This window comes from Myotis nattereri, assembly GCF_964212035.1.
Source record: "Myotis nattereri genome assembly, chromosome: 3".
Classification (NCBI taxonomy): domain Eukaryota; kingdom Metazoa; phylum Chordata; class Mammalia; order Chiroptera; family Vespertilionidae; genus Myotis; species Myotis nattereri.
This window is the reverse complement of record NC_138077.1, coordinates 28,705,783-28,733,371: the sequence shown is the minus strand read 5'-3', so window position 1 is coordinate 28,733,371 and position 27,589 is coordinate 28,705,783. Positions and strand designations below refer to the sequence as shown.

The following is a 27,589-nucleotide window of genomic DNA, read 5'->3' as shown; positions in this document are numbered from 1 at the left end:
TCATCTCGTGTTAATGAAATTCACTGACTTTTCTTCCATTCATTTCAGTCTTTCCGTATCAGATCCGCTTTATGCATATGTACATACACAAAAAATTGTATATCTCAATGCATAAATAAAGTCAGGGCACTGTAGATTATTTTAATTAATTAGACACATTAACTGTGGATTCTTTTACTTTTTTAATGATAATGATAATGATGAAGTATTACTTTTCCTGCAAAACTTACCAACAGTAGACTAGGGTCCAATAGTTGGATTTCTTGATTATAATAAAAAAGGGATATGGAAGCAGGATTATTCCTGGAGGTTTTATTAAAGGTAGTTTTTGTAGCCTCTGTTTGATAAAAAGGAGAGATTTTACCTACAAAAAAGATGCATCCTCCCCAAAAGCAAACAAAATCCTAGGTTTCTGTTCCTGTGGTAGCTTTAGTTCTTTTTGACACCGATTTTAGCTTTGAGAGACAGGAGGTGGTGGTTGAGAAACGAATCTGAGTTGGGTGTTCCTCCTAAGTCCTTCTGTTGGAAAGTCCCATGGTATTGCTATTGCTTTTGTGGCTTTCTCTTTGATTATGAGTTCTTTGAGGGAAGATACCATGTTATTTACCATTGTGACTTCAGTACCAGTAACTGGGATCACAAAGGAGCAGCTACATAAATGTTGATCAAAGGCAGAAATATACATACTCCTATGATGCAACCACTCACTACACTGCTTACAATTTAAAATTATTTTGTGAAATTCCATTTTGTAATTATCTTCAAAGAATAAATTCCTTCAGACTTTCCTCCAAGGTTGTAGAAGTCTACCCTTTCATGGTAGATTTGATTTTTGGAGGTAGGGTTATTTGAAACTAGATTTGAGTGAACAAAGTAGTTGCTTCTGCTGGGCATTTTTATTTTAAATGAAGCACAACAAAATAGATTTGTGTGTATTTTTGAGGGTATGATGGATTCTGAAAACGGTTTCATAAGAGACATTCCAAAAATGTTTTGATCAATGGTTGCATCATTGAAATTATGTTTCCCGAAAGAACAACAATGAATAGTCATTTGGTTGTGTAGACTTTTTTTAAAAAAGATTTTGTTTTATTGCTTAAAATTGGTTCTGTAGACTTTGAAGTCACAATAACCTCCCATTTGGTTATTCATATTCTGATGCCTACTCTTAAGTCTGTGCAAAGCTTCTAGTGTTATTTTCTATTCTTTTCTCTAAAACTTTCAGTGACTCTCCTAAGCTACTGAATAAATTCCAAAAGCTTTATGTTGGCATATAAAGCCACCCATTATTGGGCCTCAGCCTACATTTCCAAACTTATGCCTACTTTTCCCCCTTCATGTAACCTATACATCAATCACATGGAAGCAGTCAGTTCCCATTTAAGAGCTGTACTTTCTTACAGTGTAGAATGATCATTCAATCCATATCATCACATATAAGCCCTGTTTCTACTTATAGCTATACTTTAAATACTAGCCAGCTAGAATTCTCTCTTTTCTCTCACTTCCATTATTATATATATAAGTTCTATGGCCCTTATCATTTCCACCTTGTTTTATAGCTTTTACATATTAAATACCGTATTTGACTCTCTGCCATTTGAGCCCAAACAATAAATATTCTTGGGCCTTGACTCCTTAATGCCTTTCAGCCCAGTACTTTGCATATAGCACAGCCTTAACAAATATTTATAGGGGTATGAGCATATAAGAACACATATATAAACTGATAGTATCAAATGGTTTGAGCACTTAAGAGTAAGGACTCTATGACATTGCCTCTTATATTTCTAAAGAGTATTTGGAAATTTTCACTCATATAAAAATCTAATAGTTTTGCATGTGATTCAGTAATTCAGCATTGCAGAGTAAATTATTATAAGACCATGAATAATTGGGATACTCAGGAAATAGGGTGTTCTGAATAATTTAATTTTCTGGTTAACTTAGAGTTAGGCAGAAAATCTATTTTGTTTCATTTCTTGTTGAAAATTCTTTCTAAATATGCTAATTTATGACCTTAGGCTAAGAGCATCATTAAAATTTTCTTTGATAAATGAAAATATTAAAATGCCTTGGGGTAATCATTATATACCTTAATTCTCATCTTACATGACCATATATGAAAAAAAAAAGAAGTTTTAAGTTTGGATTGTATCTCTTTTCACTATATTTAGCCTTGGATGTTATTTTTGGATGAGAACAAATGCATGATATATATTTTTATAATCTTAACATAGAAAGAGCCAGAATATGTACTCTACTTGTGTTTATGAATGCTTTCGTCACTTTCAGTTGAATATTGCCATAGTCTTTTGCTACATAATTATTGGTAAAATTTTATTTCCATCAGAAATGTTGTATTTATAACTTTATTGGTATGTAAATGTATGTAAATTATAATAATTTACCACATATAATATTTTTTTTGTTGTTTAACCTTTGATTTAGGCTTTTCCCTCCTAACAGTTTCTGAGTTATATGTAGTTTCAAATTTGTAAGTTAACCTCTTTACCGCTGACATAATGCTTTTGTCTTTGTTGCCTTTTCAGAAGTTTCCACAAATAACAATAATTTCTAGAAAATATTAAGACAGTTATCATGAACAGCAAAGACTTTGTAGTTCTTCCATGGGGAAAACCTGGACATTCTGTGAAGCTAAAATATAAGTAAGTGCGTACATATTTACTTAGGGAGAAATAATTCTAAAGTTTTTGTATATTTTAACTGAAAGCATTTTTACATAAGGCTGTTTAGAGTTGAACTCTAAATTTGTGAATTCTTATCTCTATTTTTTCACAGCTTTTATGTTCATCTATAAGAGAGTTGGCCTGATATTAGTTTAAAAAGTAAGGAATAAAATATTTATGCCCCAGGAATAGAAGGGAAACATTATAAATGAAGGTTGTGCTTACTAACTATTAAAACTATAGCAGAAAGTTACAATTATTTTTGTGACACTTATATAAAATAAAATAAAAAGATATTTCTCTGAGAAAAACTGAAAGAAACTAAAAATTAAGGAGACTATTAGGGTGATTGACCTTTAAACAGGAAAAAGGAAGTCCTCACTAATTGAACACTTTGCATGGTTAAAAGATGCTATGTTGAATTCACGTTTCTCAGGAAGAATACCTTCTGTCCTAGATTGCCTGGTAGATGCATTCAGCCACAGCCAAGCAGCTCTGGGTATCCTGGGAATTTCATGACATGGCAGGGATGCCAGAAGTTCAGTATCCTGTTTGCCTTTGAGATCATCTAGAGTCCCTGAAAATAACCAAGATCTTCCTCTCCAATATCACTAAGAGCCAGCTAGCATAGGTTGGGAACAGACTGTGGGTTTTTAATTTTAGTTTCTGAGTTCCCTAATCCAGATCAGTGGTCCTATGGTATTCAATGTCTTCAGAGCTTTCCTAATTCTCCCTTTACTGTAAAAGTATTGTGTAACTAGAAAATGCGATACAAATTTATGGCGTTATCATGATAAGGATTCACATTTTTTATTTTTTTTTGGTGGGGAGGGGAGGTATGCGATTGCTGGTATTACCAATTTCCCTTTATTCTGCTGAAAGAGAAGGGGATGTGCATTTGATTTTATTGATATGTTCCAAGTCTGTGTGTACATACTTATAAACATTCATCCAACAAACATTTATTCAGAGTTCTAGGAATGGTGGAAACAAAAGTAGGAAGCCATAATCTGTTCTCAGGTACCTTGTAGAGGATGTTAGTAAACAAAATTGTATCTACAGTTCCAGGGGCTGGATATGTGCCCTTTCGGTATGCTCAGGCACCTCCCTGTACACCTCCAGTGAGCTCACCATCATAGTATATCTCAATTACACTCATGCTTGTCTGTGTTCCTCTCTATACTAGAAGCTCCATTGGGTCTCATATTCTATTCCTAATTTAGTGAGTGTATGGTATGTAGTAGGGGCTGAATTGTGCCTTGTAGAGCAGATATAATGAAAACAAGCCTTTCCCTCAGTATCTTTGCCACCTTCCCTAAACCCTCTGGACAGCCTTTTCCTCTTGTCACTTTTTATATGTCTCCCTGGATTGTGTTCATTTGGGGACATACCTTTGGCTCCCTTGTTCCTTGGGACTCCTCACCATCTCTATAAATTAGTTCTCTTTTCTGATTTTCATTATTCTTATTTTGGTTTCTTGTGATAACATGTGTGGGTGCCCATGCTACATGATTATAGTAAGCCACTCATGTAATACAGAAAATAGAGATTTAAACTCATCATAGGTAATAAAAGATAGACAACGAGGTGAGCTCTTAGACCCATGGAAGAGTCAATGACATGCTGACTAGAGAATAGAATGTAAAATGAAGGAAATGGCTATGTCAAAAGCTTGGTGGGCTTCAGATATTATTATCAAATCTATAAGGGGGCTCTTGTTTAGAAATTTATCTTCTTATTGTTTTTCTTCAGAGGAAACAATTGGTGGTGCTTGTCTCAGTTCCCATTTAACCTTTCGATGGGTCCTCTACCAAAACCCGAATAGGTGCTTTCTCCAAGCAGGCTCTGTTCTTTTTTTTTTTCATATTTAATTTTTTTATTTTATATATATATATATATATATATATATATATATATATGACGTAAAGATAGAAATTTACTGAAGATTTAGCAAAAGTATGTATTCTGCTTACATAGAAAAAGTGCTTATTTTAAACACTGTGCTTCAAAAACACTTGAATCCTTAGAGAAAAGACAGTATAAAATTTAAAAATAATTTTCCTTTGTTTTCTATTGTGTACCATAGATATTTGTTCATATATAAAGGCATAGCTCATATATAAAGTGAATTATGATTTAAAACCTCTAGCAATGCAATGGGAAACATAAAAGTCTAAGATTTGCAGAAATACCTGCTTAAATAGAAAGTAAATGCTAACTTTAGAAACCATATTTTAAAGAACAAAGAAAGTAGTTAACATGCTTTGTCACTATTTATTACTCACAATTTTGCTTAAAAGAAAAAGTTGATATAAAATTACGTAGCTTTGATTTTGTTGTTTTATCCCAAATGAACATTCTGCCTTTAAATCTTATTCAGAAATGTCCGAGAACTGAAGATGGAGAAAGTGCAGTTAGAGCTGGAGAACCATGAGATGGAAAAGAAACTACAAGAGTTCCAATCAACAAGGAGCAAAGACAAAGAAGAAAGAGAGTAGGTGACGTTTTTAGATAATTTCAGAGGAATAAACTGAATTATGTGAAGAACTATTTTATGTACTCTTGTCATTCCAATAAAGATCTGTCCTGAATGAATAATTTCTGGCTTTTTCTGATGATCAAGCAATATTGAATTTCCCTTGTTTGCAATATTGAATTTCCCCTGTTTTTTTTTTTTTTTTTTTTTTTTTTCTATTTGTGTTTCTTATATAAGACATGTTGCTTTTTGAAATCACCATTACTTTTGTATCTTCCGGACCTTATTTACTCTCACATGTTCTTATTTCTCTTCTATTTTTCTTCTGAATCATTTATAGTCTGGAATTTTCAGGACATTAATACAGAACTTTCCCTTTGCTCCCCTAAAATTGCCATCAATAGGAGATTGCTAGTTTATGTTTAGAGTCATTATTACTTATTAAAAAACTTTGGGGGGCAGGTGTTTACATGTACATACATATATAAGAATTATTCAAGACCACGAGTATGTCTGAAATATTTTAAACCAGTATGCTTTAGCTGAAATTTTATTAAAAGAAAATTCAAATGTTTATTATAGTTTCAGTAGAATTTATCTTTATGTCTATCTCTTTGAAAAATATTGATGACACCTGCACACACCCTTTCTAATGACAGAACATCGGTTTAAACAAGGCATCTCAATAGTGTATGTCACCCCAGCTGACAAAGCTTATTGTGTATCTTGCTGCTCTTCTCTTAATGATCCAATTACCAGTCTTATTTTTTGAAACTTCACTGCTTTGGACTTCTCAGTGGTTCACAGATGTGTCTGTGAATGAAAGCTTCTGTAATCAGCCCCCAAGAGTCTGTTTTATTTAGCCGAGGAACCTTTTCTAGATATTTTTAAAATTGTTCTGAAGCTTGACTGAGTTTTCAGAAGAATTGAATGCTTTACTGAGGTTACATGGATAGTAAATGTTGTCACCAGAATGAGAATGTGCCACTTACCGGTTAGGAAGTTAGAAGCCCCGTGTTCTCATCTTGGCTTTCTTATTCATTGTCTGTGACCTTGCGCAAGATTTTGTCTCATTAGCTTTTAAGTGGGAATTGAACTCCCTGCTCTGTTGACTTAAAAAAAAATGTGAGTCTCAAAGGTACTTTGAAAACTAAACTGTAGAGCAAACAGTTTGCCTTCTTTGTACTCTCTGTTACCTTTCACTGTGGGAGCTCATTTTAAGTTTTAATAAGGAATTAATCACTTAGTAGATCTGCTGAATATTTTTTATTATTGTTTTACTTCCTTTTCCTCTTTACATGTGTGAACCCTTAGCTTTTAAAATTGCGTGACAATCTGTAAAATTTCCTATAAATCAGTCAAGCTATCTATAGTCATTATAATGTCCCCAAAAAATGGAATACTTCACCTCTCTGGACATTTCACTTTTATTCATTTTATCTCAAAAGTTCCAAATCTGGTAGAGCTATATTTCAGAATTACCGAGGATGCTGTGGCATTATTGATATTTCATTTTCATTTTGTGGTGGTCTGTTACATGCTAAAAACTGAATTTCCATTTCCTGAAATAGGAAAAATATATTTGTTTTCGTTAAAAGGAGAAATGTGTTTAGTTATTACATTTTATTTTCTGTTTATATGTATTGAAGGTCAAGTGACTATCACTGGAAATCTGGAAAAGTGGGAAAATTGGGTAATCAGTCACATATACTGTCACAAAATAAAAGAAATGTTATTAAGGTAAGAAAATACTATTTGATTCTCAGCAGTTTGCTAAGCAATAATATATATAAATTATGTTTTCGGGTCTTGCATTCCTCTCCATACTTGAGAACTTACTGTTCTTGTTTTAACAACTGCATGTTATTGGATTTTGATTAATTTTTTATAGGTTATATAGAACTTTCATATTCAGATATGTTTTTGTTTTCCATCTGCAAGTTGATTTTTAGAAAGTCACTTTAAGTTGAATTTTTTTAAATTAATTTTTCTCATTCAGTTCAGTTCTGGTTTCAAGTATGTGAAATAGAACTATGTGGTCCTATATGCAGGTTATTTGATGTAACAAAGGGACAGATTTTTTTCTGCCTTTTCATTATATCACATTTGCTTAATATGTTGATGTTCTGCTTAAATAATAATTATTACCCATATCCTGTTGATTGTATATGTGAAGATACCCAAGGGAAAACTACTTACAGGTTTCCCAGCTATAGAATTACTTGATCTTTACTATCCTATATGATAAAAAGGTAATATGCAAATCTACTGAACAGTGGAATGACCAGTCGCTATGATGCACACTGACCCCCAGGGGGCAGACGCTCAACGCAGGAGCTGCCCCCCAGCCTGCAGGCCCTAATTGTCCTATCTGGGCCTGCTGGCCAACCTCAGTCCCTTCCCCTGGCTGGCAGGCTCCAATCGCCCGGGAGAGGGTGGCGGCATGGGGGCGGGACCAGCAAGCTGTCGGGAATGGCCAACCTCTTGGTCCCTCCCCACGGCCAGCTGGCATTCTTTCTCTGGCCAGCTGGTATTCTTTCCTGCAGTCGAGACACAGGTTTGCCCACAGCTGCAGACAGTTGCTCCTCACTCCTCCCCACATGCTCTCTGAAGCGGAGGGAGAAGCCTTTAGCAAGGTAGCAGGCGTTGGTTAGGTGGGTTGTTGAGGAACCTGTCTCCTGATGCTGCTGAATTCTAACCCTGTTCAGAATTCCGTGTTCTCTGCTTAAAGCACCTGATCTTACCCTCCTCAGTGGTGATGCAACCTGAAATCTAATGACACCTTTTTCTTTTTAAAATACATTTTATTGATTTTTTACAGAGAGGAAGGGAGAGGGATAGAGAGTTAGAAACATTGATGAGAGAGAAACATCCATCAGCTGCCTCCTGCACACCTCCCACTGGGGATGTGCCCACAACCAAGGTACATGCCCTTGGCCGGAATCGAACCTGGGACCATTCAGTCCGCAGGCTGACGCTCTATCCACTGAGCCAAACCAGTCAGGGCTAATGACACCTTTTTGTGAGATGGGTTGTCGTGCCCCAGGACCCTGCAAGTAGAATCCTCCAGCGATTAAACACAGTGAATGTTCAGGTGTGACCAGAATGACCATAATAGCGCCACTGGCCCCCTGGAACTCTCTCGGGCATTGGGCCCACACCCCATCCCTTACCATGAAAGAAATTCCACAGTAAAGCACCTCCTGTGAACAGGTCTCCCCTGGGGGGATCACAGCCTCCTACACAGGCTCGAAGTATATCCTGGGCCGGGCCCACCTCAGGTACAAGATGATGAATGTGGAACCAGAGGTGGGTGGTGGCGGGTGGCAGGCTGGCTGCCAGCAGCCAGGGAAGATGGCCTTGATCGCAGGCCAGGGCTAGGGACCGTACCTGCTCATGGATTTCATGCACCAGGCCTCTAGTGTATTATAAAATAACATTGTATTATATGTATGATTAAAGCCAGATGAGTGCCTTTCTATAAAGAAAACTGTTTTGCTTCTGTATTCTTTAGTATAAGATCCACGACTTTGTGAGTTTTAACTTATATAGCTTTTATTTTGATATACTTGTTATTAAACTTTCATTGGGCTGTTGGCATCTACAAACATGTTGCTTGGTGCTTCTAAACTTTTTGGCTTTGAAAAAGCATTTTATATTTCTGAAATATGTTTCTTTAATTTTTGGATTAAAAGTTGATAACCCACCTTCCATTTTTTATTATCTTTCTGAGATATAGTATTCCATGTTTTGGATGCTATTGCAAATATAATGTATTAAAAATGCTGACTCTGTGATTCTTATCTAATTCATTCTTTAGTATTTATTTTTATTCTTAAAATATATTTTATTGATTTCAGAGAGGAAGGGAGAGGAGGAAAGAGATAGAAACATCAACGATGAGAGAGATTCATTGATTGGTTGCCTCCTGCATGCCCCCTACTGGAATCGAGCCTAAAACCAGGCATGTGCCCTGACCAGGAATCGAACTGTTACCTCCTGGTTCATAGGTCAATGCTCAACCACTGAGTCACACTAGCCAGGCTATTCTTTAGTATTTATTAAGTGCCTTCTTTGTCATGTCGTGAATTATCCTTGTTCTCCAGGAGATCCTCATCTAATGTGGAAGACAATGACATATCAAATATTTATAGAAAACATCAGTATGTAATTTTTGCCGTAACTATTTAGTGTATAGCCATCTGTGCTTGAGAAATAATAGTTTAGTTCTGCAAATATTTGAAAGTCTACTAGATGTGTTTGTAAGAAAACAGTGATGAATAAATCATAATGCTAGTCCCCATAATCTTCATAATTGAGTTGAAGGATGAAAGCTTGGGGGGTTGGGTGCTGTAGAAGGTGAGTCTATCAGGTGAGCTAGGACAGGAGGGAAAGCCTTAAATAACAGACTCAGGCTTCTTGATTTTTTTCATTGGATGAATGGAATTCCCTTACAGCTTTGGAGCAGGAGGATAGCAAGATTAAGGTGATGCTTTATGATGGTTCATTTTATTCAGATATCCAGTGCATTTTAAGTTTATAAATATAGAGCAAATGATATCCAAACTGTTTTGATCATGCATTACATTAATAAAGAATATATTTTGAGCACAGCTTTGTGCCCATGAACTCTTTATTTATAAATAGAATTCAATTACATATATGTATATATGTTCATATATGTATATATACACATATATATACTTGTATATTAATATATCATGTGTATTATAAAGTACAATATGGATATTAATCAAGGATAATATGAACATAAATAGATCTTTCTTTGGTTTTCTCTGCTCTATTCCTGAGCTCCCTCAGATGTGCATCCATGCTACTTTGGAGGCCAATGGTTATAGAGGCAGAGAGATCTTTAAAAGAATCTAGAGATTCTGATGAGAAGAGTCTAACTTAAAATGTAGCAGAAGAATTACAAAGGATATATGGAACTAAAAAAGCCGTGAGAAAGGAAAGGAAGAAATCAAATATATAATTGATATTGCAGCCTTAGGAGATAGAATAAAGAAAAAAGTTAGAAAAAGAGTTCTGGGATATTGATTTAGAACTTCTTCTCTCCCTCTCTCTCCTCCTTCCTTCCTTTCCCCCAGCTTTATTGAAGTATAATGACAAAATTGTAACATATTTAAAGTGTACAATATGATTATTCAATATACATATATGTTGTAAAAGTACTCCCCCGCCATGCTGAATTAATTAATAATCTATCACCTCACGTATTTCTCTCTCTCTCTTTTTCTTTTTGGTGAGAACATTTAAGTTCAACCCTTTTAACAAATTTCAGAGATTTAGAGTTTTTATTTGATTTAGGATATTTTTTCCATTGATTTTTAGAGAGAGTGGAAAGGAGGGGGAAAGACAGAGAGAGAGGGAAACATTGATGTGAGAGAGACACACTAATTGGTTCCTTCCCGCCCCAACTGGGGCTTGACCAGAATCAAACCCTTGACCCTTCAGTCCACGGGCTGATGCTCCCAGAGGTTCTCAACCAATGGGTCGTGACCCCTTTGGGGGTCGAACGACCCTTTCACAGCGGTCGCCTAAATACATCCTGCATATCAGATATTTACATTACGATTCATAACAGTAGCAAAATTACAGTTATGAAGTAGCAACAAAAATAATTTTATGGTTGGGGGTCACCACAACATGAGGAACTGTATTTATTAAAGGGTCATGGCATTAGGAAGGGTGAGAACCACTGCTAAATACTGAACAAAACCGGCTAGGACAAGATTTAGAGTTTTTATTTGAATTCTCATGTGTTCGTAGAAGCTGAGCTGTGAGAGTAAATGTGGTTCCTAAAAATCTATAAAAAGCAGAACAAAGGTATAAAGGATAAAGCTCAGGAGGGGCAGGTGTGAAGGGTAAAGCTCCAGGTAAATGGAGGCAAAGGGAACTTGAATATTTACTCGCTATCTGTTTTACACCAGTCAACAGTTTAGCTGCTTTGTCTGTTTTATCTCATTAAGTGCTTATATCACTCTTAAAAGGCACCGGTTAGTTTTCTAGTTCCACAGATGAAGTAATTTAACATCAAATGAGTAACTTGCTCAAGGTCAAGCATCAGGGCCAGGATTTGAAAGGCAGGCTTGCAGGCTGGCTCTAAGATAATTCGCCAGCGCTGCAGTGTAGGGAGCCTGAGAAGAGAAAGAATGGTGGGAGTAGAATCAAAATAATGTAATTTCATAGACGGGGAAAGTGAAGAAGGGTGTTTTTAGAAAATATGGAGAAGTCAACCTTGTCTGATACATTGTGTAGTGGAAAAGTTTTGAGTCTAGTTTTAGGCCAGAGTTTCTCCCCCTCACCCAGGAGACACTGACAATGTTTGGAGACATTTGATTTCACTAATGAGAGTTTTATTTGTTTGTTTGTTTGTTTGTTTGTTTGTTTTGCTAATGGTATGTAATGGCTACAGGCCAGGAGTGCTGCTATACATCCTACAGTATAGGACAGCTCTCTTAGCAAAGAATTATTTTGGCCAACATCAAGAAACCCCGCTTAGACTAAATTCCTCACTCATTTCATTTAGCTTTGTGATTTTCAGGCAAGTCGTTTGACCTTTCTGAGTTTTTGTCACTATGTTTGTAAACATGCATAATGATACTTGTTAATTACTTCGCAGAGTCTTTAGCAATGTGTGAGATACTAGGTGTGAAACCAATTGTAACATCAACTGAAAATCACATTAAAATGTCTATGGGGAATGAGAATTTCTAGAAACACTGCGTTTGGTTTGATGATTGGGTCATTATTCGATGTAGAGATGAGTTAGTTTGTAGTTGAGAAGATGGATTCGCAAAATGGAGTAAAGATTAAAGATGCAAAGGAGAGAAGTGCCAGTTTCTGGGGGGTGTCATCTTTGAAGAGGCAGCTCAGTAAGGAGAACTCAACCAAGCGAAGAAGAATGCATTTTTTTCTGAGACCAGAAAGATGGAAGGGCCAACAGGGGGCGGTAAAGGTAACATTTTAGAGGTTCTGTTTGACAAAGGGGTGAGGCAGAGGAAGCTGTGGAACACTCTACCTGGAAAGACCTCAGCATTCTTAGTAACTTTGAAGGTAAGACCATCTGCTCAGATTAAGGAAGGGAAATGGGGTGAATTTAATTTTTTGGAATGGAGAAGGTTTGGAGTGTCCACTGTAGGAATCTTGATTGAGGATTAGCAGCAAATGAATACATGGATTGCTGAAGAGCCATAAGAGCTCACTGGGGTTGTTCAGCATGGATTTATAAGGGACCCAATTAGTATTTTGTCATCACTGCGGTAGGCAGGTATGGGGGTTAAGAGGAAGGAGGTAAGGTGATCATGGTTAGCACTGCGGAACTCGTGAGTTTGAAGGATCAGCCATACGGATTGCCAGTTACATTCAAGGTTTGGTCATAATGGTCAAAGAGATATTTAGATGCTCATACTTGTATGTTGGAGGTTCAGCTTTAGGATGTCAGTTGAACATGGATATTGTAGTCTCCTCGATCATCACCCAGGAATATGATGGAGAGAAATACTGGGCAGAGTGCTGATGTTCTGGTGGACGTAGATCCTAGATATTAATAAAGGCAGTAAGTGGGTGGGGAGAACTTTCAGTAGAGGCAGAATGATGCTAGCACTAAGGAGCAAACGGGGAAAAAAACACTTTTCTTCTGGTGAGTGAAAGGGAGGAGAAATGGACCTAGTTCCCCCGGAAAGTTCTGTGGGGGAGGTTGTGTCAGAGGAAAGGTGGGTCCAGGTAATGTGAACTTTTGGAAGAGAGATTTTTTGAAAGATTTAAGCATAAGATAGTTAAATGACTCTCTCATAAGGGCTCCATGGAATAGCAGAGGAGCCTAGAAGGACAAACAGTAGAGAATGGCAAAGGTCAATTAGCTAATTGGATTAAGAATATTTGTAAAGGTGGCTCTTGGAGGATTGTGGGCCCAGCATGGCAGATGAGGGCATTGAAGGGAGTTTGGAGGCATCTGCGAATGCCAGGGAGGCCATTGATGACAGCACAGTCTGACCCCAATTGCCCAACTGGCATGTCTGTGTGGTAGAGCCACTAAACTGCCCTGGTCCCTGATGGCACCCCTTCAACATCTGCTAGTGGAAGGTAAGTGGGTTAATAAGGCATAGGCTTTAGTGTATTGAATTTCAGTTATTTAGATATACATATATATGCATATACATATAGTTATATATGTGCATGTGTGTGCATATATGCATGTGTGTGTGTGTGTGTGTGTGTGTGGCGGGTATCGCTAGTCCAGCCCTACTCCACCTTCAATGCTTCCTCAAACAGATAAAAACCAGACTTAGGAAGCCCTGGCCAATGTGGCTCAGTTGGTGGAGCATCACCCCATGCACAAAAAGGTCGCCAATTTGATTCCCAAGGAAATGCCCAGGTTGTGGGTTCCATCCCCAGTTGGGGTGCATACAGGAGGCAAACGATTGACATTTTCTCCCACATTAATGTTTCTCTCCCTCTCTCTCTAAAATCAATAAAAATATATTTTAAAAAAATCCATCTTAGGAGGAAATTCTATTTGCCTAAAAATAGCAGCTAGAAAAATATTTCATTGAAATGTTTTTTATTCAGTTTGAGTCATTTGAAATTAGTATGACCATATTATAGAGCAGAAAAATATTGTTTACCATACTAAAAACAAAGGATAAAATATCCCTAATAGTAGCTTCGGTTTGCTTTATCAAATCCTCTGCCCGGGTAGCCTGTAACCACATTGATCATGTTACAATTCAGACATATCATTAAGGTAGAAATATTGGATACTTTGGTTATAAACCTGAGATTAATTTATCTGTAACTTTTATAATATTACAAGTTTAAAAATAAAAGTTGTATTCACTAAGAATTGATTATTTCAATCCCATTTTCTTTTTTGCTGTGTTGGTACATAGCATCTGAGTAGCTACTTAAAGAACGTAAATAACAAATGCCCTTTTGAAGCAAAACCACTAGCTTCACTGAGAATAATTAGGCCTAAATTTTCACATGACTGTGGTTGGTTGGTACAGCCATCGACATAGAGGCAACCATTGTTCCCATATTCTCATGTACAAATTGGGCAATTGAGTTTGCAAATTGCAAATTGAAGAGTAGGCATGAACTGACACTGTCTGTGTAGCTGTGCACGCTCCTCCATGTTTACCTGTGTACTCCCAATGTTTGTTTTAATGACCAAGGCAAGTATGTGCAATTGGCCAGTCTGTGTTATATATTTAAGTCTTAAGATCCCAGGATTTTAAGTGAATATTCATCTGAAATACCTAGCAGTTAGTCTTATTTTCCCTTTTTTTTTCTACAATTGGGGAAGTCAAGGATCACAAATAATACATTTGGAGGTTAAGTCTATGATGCTTAAATATGTGGTTCTCTAAATTGGTCAAATAAGATAATAATATTGGCTCCTACAGTATAAAAGCAGAGTAGCTCAGTCATAATTCAGTTTAGATCCAGTCTATGCAAATATTAGACTTTGTGTCTTTTAGAAAGATCAGAGCTAGAAAAGCTTTTATAATATTTGAATAGCAGTGCTTTCGTAAAATCATTTGATGATATATAATGATATTTGTTTAACATAAGATAATTTAGTCTCATTAATAATTTATGGTGTTTTAAAAGACTGTTTTTATGTATTTCCAAAATTTATTTTCTTTTTTATACATTTGTATCAACTTAATTACAATGTCTACTTATGCTTTAATGAGGATCTATTAATTTTATATTATTCTTTCAAAACATTTATTTTGTTCAAGATGCACCAAAATTTTATAACTTTATTTTTGGTAATGACTTAAACTTTCTTTGAATAAGAGAATGCATACCTAACATATAGTATCTATTTCTTTGATATAGCATTCTCCTGGAAAAGTGAGATTAAAATTACTGAAGGAGAAGCTTCAAGGTAAACAGTTTACCATTGTATTATTAGTTGCTACAGATATAATTTCTTTTACATTTGAATTACATAGAAAATTAAAGTGCTGGAATTGTTTATGCAATATAAAGAGTCCAAACCCTCAAATGATGACTATCTTTGATACTCAAAATACATTTTACATATGCTTGTTTGTAGTGGAGGGGGGATTAGTTTATTTACAAAGAATATCAACTTAGAATATGATTATAATATAGCATTTTTCATAGTGAGGACTTTCAAAGCACTGGTCCTTAAAGTTTATTAATGTAATCTTTTAACTAGGGTAATAATTTGGCAGTATAAATTATAAATTAAAATTTACTCTAGGAAATTAAGGTAATATTGAAAAATTCATTTATATTTTAATATATTTTGACAACAAAACCTAAATCAATATTGAATATATAATAATTCCAAATAAAATAAGACTTTTTAATGGAGGACAAACACATTTGATTTGAATGGCTAAGATGATTTGGCAGAACAAGTTCTAGAAATGTATAACGTTTAGTATACAATTTCTGTGTGGGCTTCAGTTTGATCTGGAGCTGTGACAGAATGCCACAGCTATTCTATCAAGAGCATAGTTTTTTAGTGTGTGTTTTTAATATATATATATATTGATTTCAGAGAGGAAAGGAGAGGGAGAGAGAGAGAGAAATAATCAATGATAAGAGAAAATAATTGATTGGCTGCCTCCTGCACACCCCACACTGGGATCAAGCCTGCAACCCAGGCATGTGCCCTGACCTGGAATTGAACCGTGTCTTCCTGTTTCATAGGTCTACGCTCAACCACTGAGCCACACCGGTCAGGCAAGAATGTAGTTTTTCACACTCACTACATTCTATAATTGTACATGCCCAGTTTAAGGGAATTTTAAGCAGAGTGGATATGGGTGAATATGTGTGGCCCTACGGTCACAGGTAGGGGACTATGGGCTCCTCAGCCTATTGGGAGGATTAGGCTTGGCTACATGCCATGCTTATTGGCCAACTAGTATTTAAACAGTATTTGATAACTTAGAAATATGCACAGTTTCATTAATTACTTGGTCATTCGGAAATCTAAACATCATATTGGAAAGTGATTAATCTGACTTTTTTTTCATCCAGAGCCAGTGAGACAAGCTCTTAATTATCAAATGGCAAATTTTTCTGAAAGAGAGAAGCCCAAGATAAGAGGGAAGGTTTGTGGACAGTGTGAGAACAAAGCTGCTCTGCTGGTACGCACACTCTACTGAGATACGGGAATAGAACTTATACGTGGTCTCAGATACTTGCCCTGCTGTGGTAGCGACATACTTTCCCTCCGTGACTCTTACTGTGAAGTGTGCACGCTGTGCCCCTTAGGATGCGTGTGCCTGCTGCTGGGGAAGGCCCACACGGCGGCACTGAGAGGACGCCTCTCACTCCCGGGTGAGGCACTACTTGAACTTGCTCTCTCTGCCTTGGTTCAGCGCGCGCTCGTGCGAACACACACACACACACACACACACACACACACACACACACACTCTCAGACACACACACACACACACACACACTACGGTATCTCCCACCTACAACCCAAACCAAACTGCAGCAGACACCCTCCTTTGACCCCCACATTTCCCTCTGTGCCCCTTCTGGTTAACACTTGAAGAGTTTGTTAACTTGCTGTCATCATATTCTCTCCTCTCTCTCTCTCTCTCTCTGCCTCTCTTAATTGAGGTATATTTTACTTACTGTGAAGTGGAAAGATCTTAAATGTGTACCTAGATGCCTTCCTATAAATGCCTGCAATCCCAGCAAGATAACAGAATACCCTCGCAGGTTTCCTTTGCCTTTTCCAGTTCATCCCCACCGCAAAGGCAACCACTGCTGTGACTTTTAGCACCTTACACTTTTAGCACCTTAGTAGTGCCTGTTCTTGAACTTCATGTAAATGGAATTATAAGGTATATACACAGGGGTGGGCTAAGGAGGTTTACAGGTGTGAGTAAACAAAACACAGAGTTTATTCTTGTATTATTATATATTTATTTATTATTATTAACCTACTCTTGCTCACCCCTGTGTATATAAATATTTGTGTGTGTGTGTAAGTTTTGCTCCATGTGGAGATTCATTCATGTTACATTTATCAGTAGTTTGTTCATTTGTATTACTGACTAGTATTCCATGGTATAGATATACCAAGATTTATTTGTTTGTTCCCATGTGAATGACATTTAGGTTGTTTCTGTTTTTTCCCCCCATTATGTCTATGGCTGCTGTGTACATTTATGTGCAAGTCTTCCTTCCTCCCCACAATGACATTTATTCTTTCTTTCCTTAAAAGTTCTAAAGCAAACTTAAAAAAAGCCCCCAACATAATGCTTTCTGACAGCTCTCTAACTTTTCATTGGTGTCAATTTCATGAACTTTAAAAAAATTATCATAATTTAAAAGTTCTCATCTTAGCTATTTTAAATGCTCAGATCTGTGGCATTAAGTATTCATATTGTCTGAACATGCAGACATTTAAAAATATTGGCTTTTATTTGATTGCAGGTTTTATCATTTTTTAAATAAATGATTAGTATTGCAATTAATGATAATAATTGACTTACTGATTAGTAAGGTGGGCTGTGCTTAAAAGCTTAAGCTTTGAGCCAGAATGTGGGGGTTGAAATTCTGGCTCTATTAATTATGCTACTTGACAAATTCTTAATCATTGTGTTCTTAATCACCTTCACATTGGAGATACAATGGTCATTGTCACTTTAGAGAGTTGTTGTGAGGATTAAATGAGATGAAACATGTAAAGCCCTTAGAACAGTGAGTAAATGCTCACTAAACATTGTGAATATTGTTCTTTGATTCTAGCCTTTCTTTTTAGTTTCATTATAGTTACATATTTCTTACTCTTTTAACCTTTTTGTAGTGTTGGCCTAGTCATTTTATATCTGATAAATCTGTCTACATTATTGTAGGTAACTATGTCATCCTATGGGGACTTATAATACAATTTTTAAAAAATGGACATAAAGTATCTATTGAATTTTTAATAAGAGCTTAGTCTACTTTCCTATGTTTTATACATTCTAGTGCCTTATTACTCAGTGCATGCAGCTGAGAGCTTGGTATCACCTGGGAGCCTGTTAGGATACAGCATCTCAGGTGGCATTTCAGAATTCCTGAACCAGAGTCTGCATTGCAACAAAATCCCAGGTGATCCATGGGCTCGTTACAGTTTGAGAAGCATCACTATATTGCACATTTCAGCCCACCATTGGCCAGTACAAGGCGGAAGAGCTTGGTCAACCTCTCCCCAATCTGCCCCAAATGCTTTAGGCTTACAGTTCCCTGATAAGGGAAAGAGCAAGGAGGGGGAGAATGGTGGAGGGCACCATAAAGGGAGGGAATGAAAGAGAGTCAAACAGAAAGTGAGCTCCTTGACATAATTTCTGGAACCATCTTGTCATAATTTCTTATTTGCACTACCAGTAGTTCTTTACCTGGGCCGACTCAAGGAAATGAGGGATTCTAGCCATTTTCACTGCTTTTTGTCATAGTGGTAAGAGTGTTGAAATGATTGTACAACTGCATGGTAGTACTTTCAATTGCAGTAAAAATTCCATCTTCTTTTCACTTTCAGTCTTGCTTGGTACCATTATAGATACAAGTACCTTGCATTTTTCAATTTATCCCTAAACTTAAAAATTACATTTCAACATGTAAAGAATTTGAAAGATAAATGTATCCTTGTCCATAATCATTTCACCAGTCATAAACGTTGCTGACATTTTGAGGCAGTTCTATCCATATTTTAAAAAATAATTTTGTTTGAGGAATCTTCTAAAAATACTTTAAAAACCATATTTGGAGAAGCATCAGTGAAAGAGTACATTTAAGGAAGTGCATGGGGCCTTTTAGAGGCAAATTGTATGCATACCGTCTGAAACAGGTACTAAGTGTACCCTGTTAATCCATACAGAAAGATAAAAGAACTAACATTGGAATGGTCTTCACCCAGAGATGGTGCTGTGTAGTTTTTACCAGGTCAAGAAGTTTGACCTGATGCTGCCTACTGTTGTATGATTTATTAAAAAAGTTTACATACATACATTCATCTAACACACATATAAAACATTCTAGCTAGTATAGTTATTTTGATATGAGAGTAATTTGTTTACAAATTAGTTTTTCTGAGTTAAATCTTAACTGGGACAAATGGTTGTCCCAGTTTCCTTGGACTTCACTATAAGTATGTAATGGAAGAAATAAATATAATAGCAATAACATCTTTACACAAACATTTTATCAAAGTCATATTATAAAATTGTGTGTGTTTTTTTTTTTTTGTTTGTTTGTTTTTAATTAAATATCTTTAAGGTATGTCTTGAGTGTGGAGAAGATTATTGTTCAGGATGCTTCGCTAAAATTCACCAGAAGGGGGCACTGAGGTTCCATAGAACAACTCTTTTGCAGGTATGACTTTAAAATGCTTTACTGGTAGTGTATTTATAGAACATTTCAACACAAAGACATTTAAAACATGCTTAATTATTGAGAATTTAGGAAGATTTACACTAATTTCTAAAATTATATTATGTACAGACAGTCTTTACATACTTGAAATTATTTTACTGAACACTAATCTGAATTCTATTTTGCTATTTAAACTGTGTTTTAATATAGTTCCTAAAACACTTACCTTGATTAGAATTTTTATATTATGCATTCTATCTGTGAATTTGACATTTAAAAATTAGACCATATTTTTAACTATTGTTTTAATTGAACACATGATCTAAGTATTATTTCTATCTAATTTATGTTTAACTTTTTATGTTTAGTTTAAAAATTATTCTTTTATTTTCCTCATTATTATGTAATTAAGCTTATCTCTCAGGTTTCCCCCTATATATTAGAAGCTTTTATTTATTTTCATATAGTCATTGGTTTTTGAAATGCCTAAATTCAAACCATGTGAGCTGGTCTTAAAATTCTCATAATTAAGCAACACATATGGTTAAATGTAGATATGACATTATATGATTTACTAGAGTCCCAATGCATGAAATTCATGCAAGGAGCTCGGCCCTTGCAGCCCTGGCTTCGTCCAGAAGGTCGTCTGGAAGGATGTCCTGAAGTTTGTTTGGCTGTCTGGTCTAATTGGCATATTATGCTTTTATTATTATAGATATTTAATGATGCCTTGATTTGTCATAAATTTCACTCCTTTGACAACAAATATTCATTGAGTACCTTTAGGAAGCAGTGTCTGTGGTAGGCAGTGACCTTGCACAGATGAATATCACTAGGATCCTGCTCTTGGACCTGAGGATAAAACTGAGAATGAAGGAACTTGCAGTGGTTCTCAACCTGTGGGTCTCGACCCCTTTGGGGGTCGAACGACCCTTTCACAGGGTCGCCTAAATACATCCTGCATATCAGATGTTTACATTATAATTCATAACTGTAGCAAAATTACAGTTATGAAGTAGCAATGAAAATAATTTTATGGTTGGGGGTCACCACAACATGAGGAACTGTATTAAAGGGTTGCGGCATTAGAAAGGTTGAGAACCACTGGGTTAAGGATTTTATTATTTCTTAGAGGCAAAGGGATGGGAATGATTGGATTCATATTTTAAAAGATCACGGGTAGATTTAAATCTTTACATTTAAGAAATATATATTTTTATTGATTTCATAGAGGAAGAGAGAGGGAGAGAGAGATAGAAACATCAATGATGGGAATCATTGATCAGATGCCTCCTGCATGACCCCTACTGGGAATGGAGCCCACAACCCGGGTATGAGCCCTGATTGGAACTCAAACCGTGGACTCCTGGTTTATAGGTTGATGCCCAACCACTGAGCCACGCCAGCTGGGCTTTACATGTTTCTTGAATATAAGTATCGGTAGCTCTAAAAACCCAAGTCATGATAACTGCCAAACCTAAAATTGATCTTACTCATATTACTCATATTAATATTTGTCAATGTCAATTACTTTCAAATGGCTACTCCATGTTTGGGTCATCCTGGTAGAAATGCAGAAATGATGGAGGGAACAGGACAAAGAAACAAAAGAACAAACCCACCCAACTCCCTGTTGTTCTCACCCCTCAGGTTGGAGCAATTGAACTGTCATAGGAAATAAAGGTTGACATATATAAAAGTGAGTGTAATCGCTAACATGGAACTAGCATAGAGTTTAACTAAAGACACTCCACCTTAAGGGGAAAAAGTATAATTACCCCACTAGGCGTTTATGTTAGGAACTTTCCATTCAATGATTTATTCAGTACTCGGTATGGAAGATACAGAGAGAAATGAGACATGGTTTCCCCCTCAACTTCAGGAACTGACCCTCCCAATGTAAGTCTGATTCTCTTCTCTCTTTCTCCCCTTCCCTTCCCTTCCCTTCCCTTCCCTTCCCTTCCCTTCCCTTCCCTTCCCTTCCCTTCCCTTCCCTTCCCTTCCCTCCCCTCCCCTCCCCTCCCCTCCCCTCCCCTCCCCTCCCCTCCCCTCCCCTTCCCTTCCCTTCCCTTCCCTTCCCTTCCCTTCTCTCTCTCTTCTCTTTCTTCTCTCTCTCTCTCTCTCTCTCTCTCTCTCTCTCTCCCTCCCTCCCTCTTTTTTTCTCCCCCCCACCCCCATGCACACACACACACACACATACACACATGGGGAGAAGGAGGAGGAAGGAGAGGGAATATACATTTCAATAAATTTTAACCTTTGTCAAATAATTTTCTGTCAAGTAAAGTAAAATGCACGAGGGAAATTACTAAATTATCCTGCTTTCTCTCCTTGTTTCCATCCTCTCCCCTGTCTTTCTCTATGCGTTCAGGGTCCGGATGCTCTTGTGCCTTGGCCTGATGACCATGGCTCAGCGATGAGTGGATATCTCTTCCTATCAGTTATTATTAACCAGTCATAGTGTTTTTGTTTTTTCGCCCTTTTGGTACCATCAAAGCCATAAGAGATTTTTTATTGAGTGCTGAATTCATACCTAATCTGAGACGTTAGGGTGGACATTTTAAGGGATTAAGCAAAGAAAAAAAAAAGAAAGACTCATAGACACAGACAACAGTATGGTGAATGCCAGAGGGGAAGGGGGATGAGGGAAAGTACAAAAAGGTAAAGGGGGGAAAATGGTGATGGAAGAATACTTGAATTGCAGTGGTAAACCCACATTACAGGATACTGATGGTGTATTGTAAAACTGCATACCTGAAACCTGTATAATTTTATTAACCAATGTCACCCCAATAAATTCAATTTTTTTTAAAGAGTAGAAACAAAAACAAAGTAACAAGTGCTGGTGAGGATGTGAAGAAATTTGGTGGGAAAGTATTTAATTGCCTAACAACTATGCTGCACACCTGAAACTAATACAAAATAGAATGTAAACTGGCATTGAAAATTAAAATAAAATAAAAAAAAACACGGTGTAGCCATTATGGAAAACAATATGGCAGTTCCTAAAAAAATAAAAATAAAATTACTATATGAGGGGGAAAAAAGCATTACTATATAAAAAGCAAGCATTCTAGTCTAATGGCTGCTATACTTTATCTTTTTAACCTGTTATTATAAAGCATAGCCAAATTTGAGTATTGTAAATCATTTGACCTCCATCTTCTAGCCCAGTGAGTCTGTATGAAGTTCACCGTCAATAAGTACCATTTTGTTCTGTCATATCTTGTTTTACTTGTAAGAAAAATATCTGAAAAACTGAAAGCAAACTATTACCATTTCCATATTGACTAACATGATAATTTCACAGGGCCTTTCTTTTGACTTACGATTGATTTAGACTTGGCAGTGAGCTTGACACAAGTTTATTTTTACCTCTCAGACTGTTAAATAATTACTTATCTGAAAAATAAAGTGTAAATGTGCAATGGGAATTACTAAGGATGAAAATTCTACTTCTATATTTAGAATGATTTTCAACACTAATGTTTAAAAAAGATGATTGTAGTGGGTGAGCCTCACATTGATAGAAAGTAGTTCTTACTATAGCAGGAATTTCTATTTTCTTTAAACAACATATAATCAAACAGAAGAGACAAGGTTAATCAGAGATAATGGAAGATAGGAGAAAAACAAAAGGCATTTTGATGTGAACTATGACATACACAAAGGGAGGTTGGATTAAACAAATCATTAATATATTCTGGTATTTATATTTTCTTAATTGGAATGGAGATTTCCTTAAATGGAAAGGAGCGATATTGGGAAGTGGAGAGGTGAATAAGAATAAATAATTGAGGTAGAACTTCTATGTTTCCTGCTGTGAAACATTTATATTCAGCCTCTTTACATTTTTATTTTCAAATAAAGGTATGCCTATGTAAATATGGCTCTCAGTGGGAATATCTGCTTGCTTGAACATACCTACAGGAAAGTAATTATCAGGAAGAGCCTCAGTTATCACAGTATAATTTATCCTTACTGACTTTATGGTAGAGTTTTTTTCTTTTAGTTGACAATAACCAATATTAGCTTATGGACTTACATTATTATCATTATTCTGTTATCGTTTAGAATAATACTATATATTCATTTTATTTTTATTTAGGTATAATTTACATAATATATTAGTTTGAGCAGTACAGCATAATAATTTAATATTTGTATCCATTGCACAATGACTATCTAGTTAACATTCGTCATTATACAATTCCAAAAAATATTTCTGTTGCGATGAGGACTTTTAAGATCTACTCTCTTAGCAACTTTCAAATAGACAATACAGTAACTATTAACTATAGTCACCATGCTGTGCATTATATTGGCATGACTTATTTGTTATATTTTCGAATCATAGCTAGTCATTTTGGATAATATGGTTCCTTAATTGGATGATCTTATAGTAGCCCATTTTATTATTTATTTACAAGAGGCCCGGTGCACGAAATTCATGCATGGGGCTGGGGGCCCTCAGCCCAGCCTGCACCCTCTCCAATCCAAGACCCCTCGGGGGATGTCTGACTGAGGATCGGGCCTGAACCAGCAGTCAGACATCCCTCTCACAATTTGGGACTGCTGGCTCCTAATTGTTCACCTGCCTGCCTCCTGATCGCCCCTACTGGCCCCCCTGCCAGCCTGATCACCCCTAACCGCCTCTGCCTGCCAGCCTGGTCACCCCGAACTGCCCCCCCTGCTGGCCTGGTTGCCCCCAACAGCCTCCCCCTCTGCCAGCCTGGTTGCCTCTAACTTCCCCTCTGCCAGCCTGGTCACCCCTCACTGCCCCCCTCTGTGGGCCTGGTTGCCCTTACCTGCAACCCCCTGCTGACCTGGTCACCTCCAACTGCCCCCTCAGCTGGCCTGGTTACCCCTCACAGCCTGCTGTTCAGTCGTTTGGTCATCCCTCACTAACGCCCCTGCTGGCCTGGTCCCCTCACGCAGCCTGCTGGTCAGTCGTTTGGTTGCCCCTCACTGCCCCCCGCAACCCCCCCTGCTGGTCTGGTCACCCCACACAGCCAGCTGTTCAGTCGTTTGGTCATCCCTCACTAACCCCCCTGCCAGCCTGGTTGCCCCACACAGCCTGCTGTTCAGTAGTTTGGTTGTCCCTCACTAACCCCCCTCCCGGCTTGGTCTCCCCACCCAGCCTGCTGCTCAGTCATTTGTTCGTCCCTCACTAACCCCCCTGCCGGCATGGTCGCCCCACTCAGCCTGTTTGGTCTTCCGTTCAGTTGCGATGGTCCCTGGCTCTTTATATATATAGATTTTTAATTTTTGAAAATTCATTATAGAGAAAGGGAGAGGGAGAGGGAGAGGGAGAGGGAGAGGGAGAGGGAGAGGGAGAAACATTGATTGGTTGCCTCATGCACGAACCTGCAACCTGGGTATGCACCCTGACCAGGATCAAACCTGTAACCTTTTAGTGTAGGAAACAATGCTCCAACCAACTGAGCCACTCTGGCCAGGGCTGGTGGCCCATTGTAAATGTTGTGCGTACACATATTGTTGATGCTATGGTGTACCCCCAGATCCTCCTCTTTAGGACTGAGGCACTCATTCCCTAACTTACTAGAGTGTTCCCTGTGGATGAGCCATAGGTGAGCCTCTCTCACAAATTATTTTTGCTCAAAGGGAATGGCTACTTCCAAGCTTAAACTCCATCTCTGGAGGCAGCCTGTTTTCTGGTCCAATTTCTGGTCTATGTGAGGGTACATTGCCAGCAGCCCACTTACCTCCATTGTCAACTCTGATGGGCTTTCAAAGCTCCCTGCCTTGGGATTGGCAGTTGCATTGAAGTCAGCTGTTCTCTCTACCCAATTCTCCTCCCTTCACTTGTCCAGGTGTTGTTCTCAGAGCGGGAAAAGCCATGCAGGCAAAGCTCAGCATTTGTTTTCTGGGGAACAAACATGACATTATGCTATTCAGAGTGAAATTACAGATAATTGTTGCCCTAAATTTAGAGTAATTTAGTGCTGCTATTTTGAAGGTTAATATGTAACATCTTTTTCTTTACTTTCCAAATTCTGAATTGAGAAATAGATATTAGATCCAGAAGGTAGAAATCAAAATATCAATTTTATTATTGATATAATCAAAATTGGTGGTTGTAGCATGAATGTGCAGACAAATCAACTTCCTGGTGCTTCCTTAAATTGAATCTTCTTCTGCTTCTTTTTTTTTTTCCATCTGCCCCACCAAACTGTAGACATTTATGTACCTTTGGCAGAGCAGAGCCTAACTGGTAAAACTCCTTAATGGGGGTCTAGATCGGAACGCATCCCTCTATGGGCAGGCAGCTCTGAGAGAACCTAGAAGGGCAGAAGGCTCACTTTCTTTTCCCAAAGTCTCACTCTATAAATAGAAGGATGGGAAGTAAATGTTCCTTCAAAAAGGAATTATTATAATTCACATGATTTTAGAATCCAGGTGATGTAAATATACCAAAATGCATACATTTGCTATTTATAACTATTAGTTAATATTACACTTAAGAGAAAAAATAAAGCATTTAAAATACATATAAACCACTGAGTACCAGCATGCTTTACCTATTTTTTCAATGGGAATAATGCTTATTTCTTATGCCACAAGCCTGTGTTCATTGTCCTTCAATATGATTATTACTTTGCACTTTATCAGTTTTTTCTTAAACTATATAGTTATTAACTAGTCCCTCTTTTATATCTTCTGATAATTTTTTTTTTCCAGAGAAGAAGGGAGAGGGAGAGAGAGAGAGAAACATCAATGATGAGAGAGAATCATTGACCGGCTGCCTCCTGCATGCCCCCTACTGGGGATCAAGCCCAAAACCTGGGCAAGTGCCCTGACTGGGAATCAAACCATGACCTCCTGGCTCATAGGTTAACGCTCAACCACTGAGCCAGTATGACCAGGCTTTTCTGATAAATTTTAAATTCTGTGAGGATAGGTACTATTTCTGTCTTGTTCATTACAGTATTTTCAGTGCTTAATATTGTACCTGGCACATACAAATCAATTTTTGAACAAACGAAAACGTGAATGAATCCCTAGTGAAATGTTCAAACTCCCGAAATCATTTAAAACTATATTTTAAGTAGCGATGTATATTTTTCTCTGAATTTTGAAAACCAAAGACTGGATAATTAAAAGAATTATTATATGTTAAGGTGCTGTGTTAAAGGAGGGTTAGCAAAAGCCTTTGCTCTTTAGTATGAGAATTTGACCTTTAACTTTCTAGCTCTTTCCCCAGGATACAGATAAAGGTAGTGGTGTCTACTGTTTTTCTAGACTTAGGGTAAATATGACTCCTCATTGGTCAGTTGCCTCTAACTGGGAGAACCATAAACACTTGGAGTGAGACACCTGAGTGTGGTGAGCTGTACAACTGGCCTGTCTGCTGTGAGGCTCTGGAAGATGTGCAGAAGGTTAACTCCATGGAGAATGGGGTTTCTAAGCGAGGTGTATCCCTCAGCTATCAGAGCTATGCTTCTGCGTGAACTGCTGCCAGAATCAAACCCCAAAAGATACTGTCTTGGTGGCAATCGAATTCCTCTTCTTTTTTTTTTTTAATATATTTTATTGATTTTTTACAGAGAGGAAGGGAGAGGGATAGAGAGTTAGAAACGTCAGTGAGAGAGAAACATCAATCAGCTGCCTCCTGCACACTCCCCACTGGAGATGTGCCCACAACCCAGGTACATGCCCTTGGCCGGAATCGAACCTGGGACCCTTCAGTCTGCAGGCCGACGCTCTATCCACTGAGCCAAGCCAGTTAGGGCCAAATTCCTCTTCTTATCATTCCGAGTACACTGATGCCAAGACTGCTTTGCTGGCAGCCCTGGTAGTCTGAAAGTTTAGTTAATCCGGGAGGACTCATTGGTGGACATTGCAGTTAAGTCTTTCATTAACCAGGATGTCAAAAACCAGAATGATAGGATACCCGAAAGGTAAGTGAAGAACACTTGTATAGGCATCACTGACAAGAATTTTTTAAAAAAACAACTTTCTTGATATGTAATTTACATACCTTGCAATTCGTTCATTCAAGTTGCACAATTCA

General features: G+C 37.4%; 1 protein-coding gene across 1 annotated transcript in view; it reads left to right on the top strand.

Moving 5' to 3' along the window:
• The window catches only part of ZBBX (zinc finger B-box domain containing), a 107,270-nt gene that overhangs the window by 4,916 nt on the left and 74,765 nt on the right, over positions 1–27,589 (top strand). Inside the window, exons 2-7 of the mRNA XM_081087655.1 lie at positions 2,553–2,669; positions 5,071–5,184; positions 6,816–6,906; positions 15,037–15,085; positions 16,216–16,325; positions 19,459–19,554. Of these exons, the coding sequence (XP_080943781.1) occupies positions 2,602–2,669; positions 5,071–5,184; positions 6,816–6,906; positions 15,037–15,085; positions 16,216–16,325; positions 19,459–19,554 (528 nt within the window). The 5' untranslated portion in view covers positions 2,553–2,601. The remainder of the gene's footprint in view (positions 1–2,552; positions 2,670–5,070; positions 5,185–6,815; positions 6,907–15,036; positions 15,086–16,215; positions 16,326–19,458; positions 19,555–27,589) is intronic.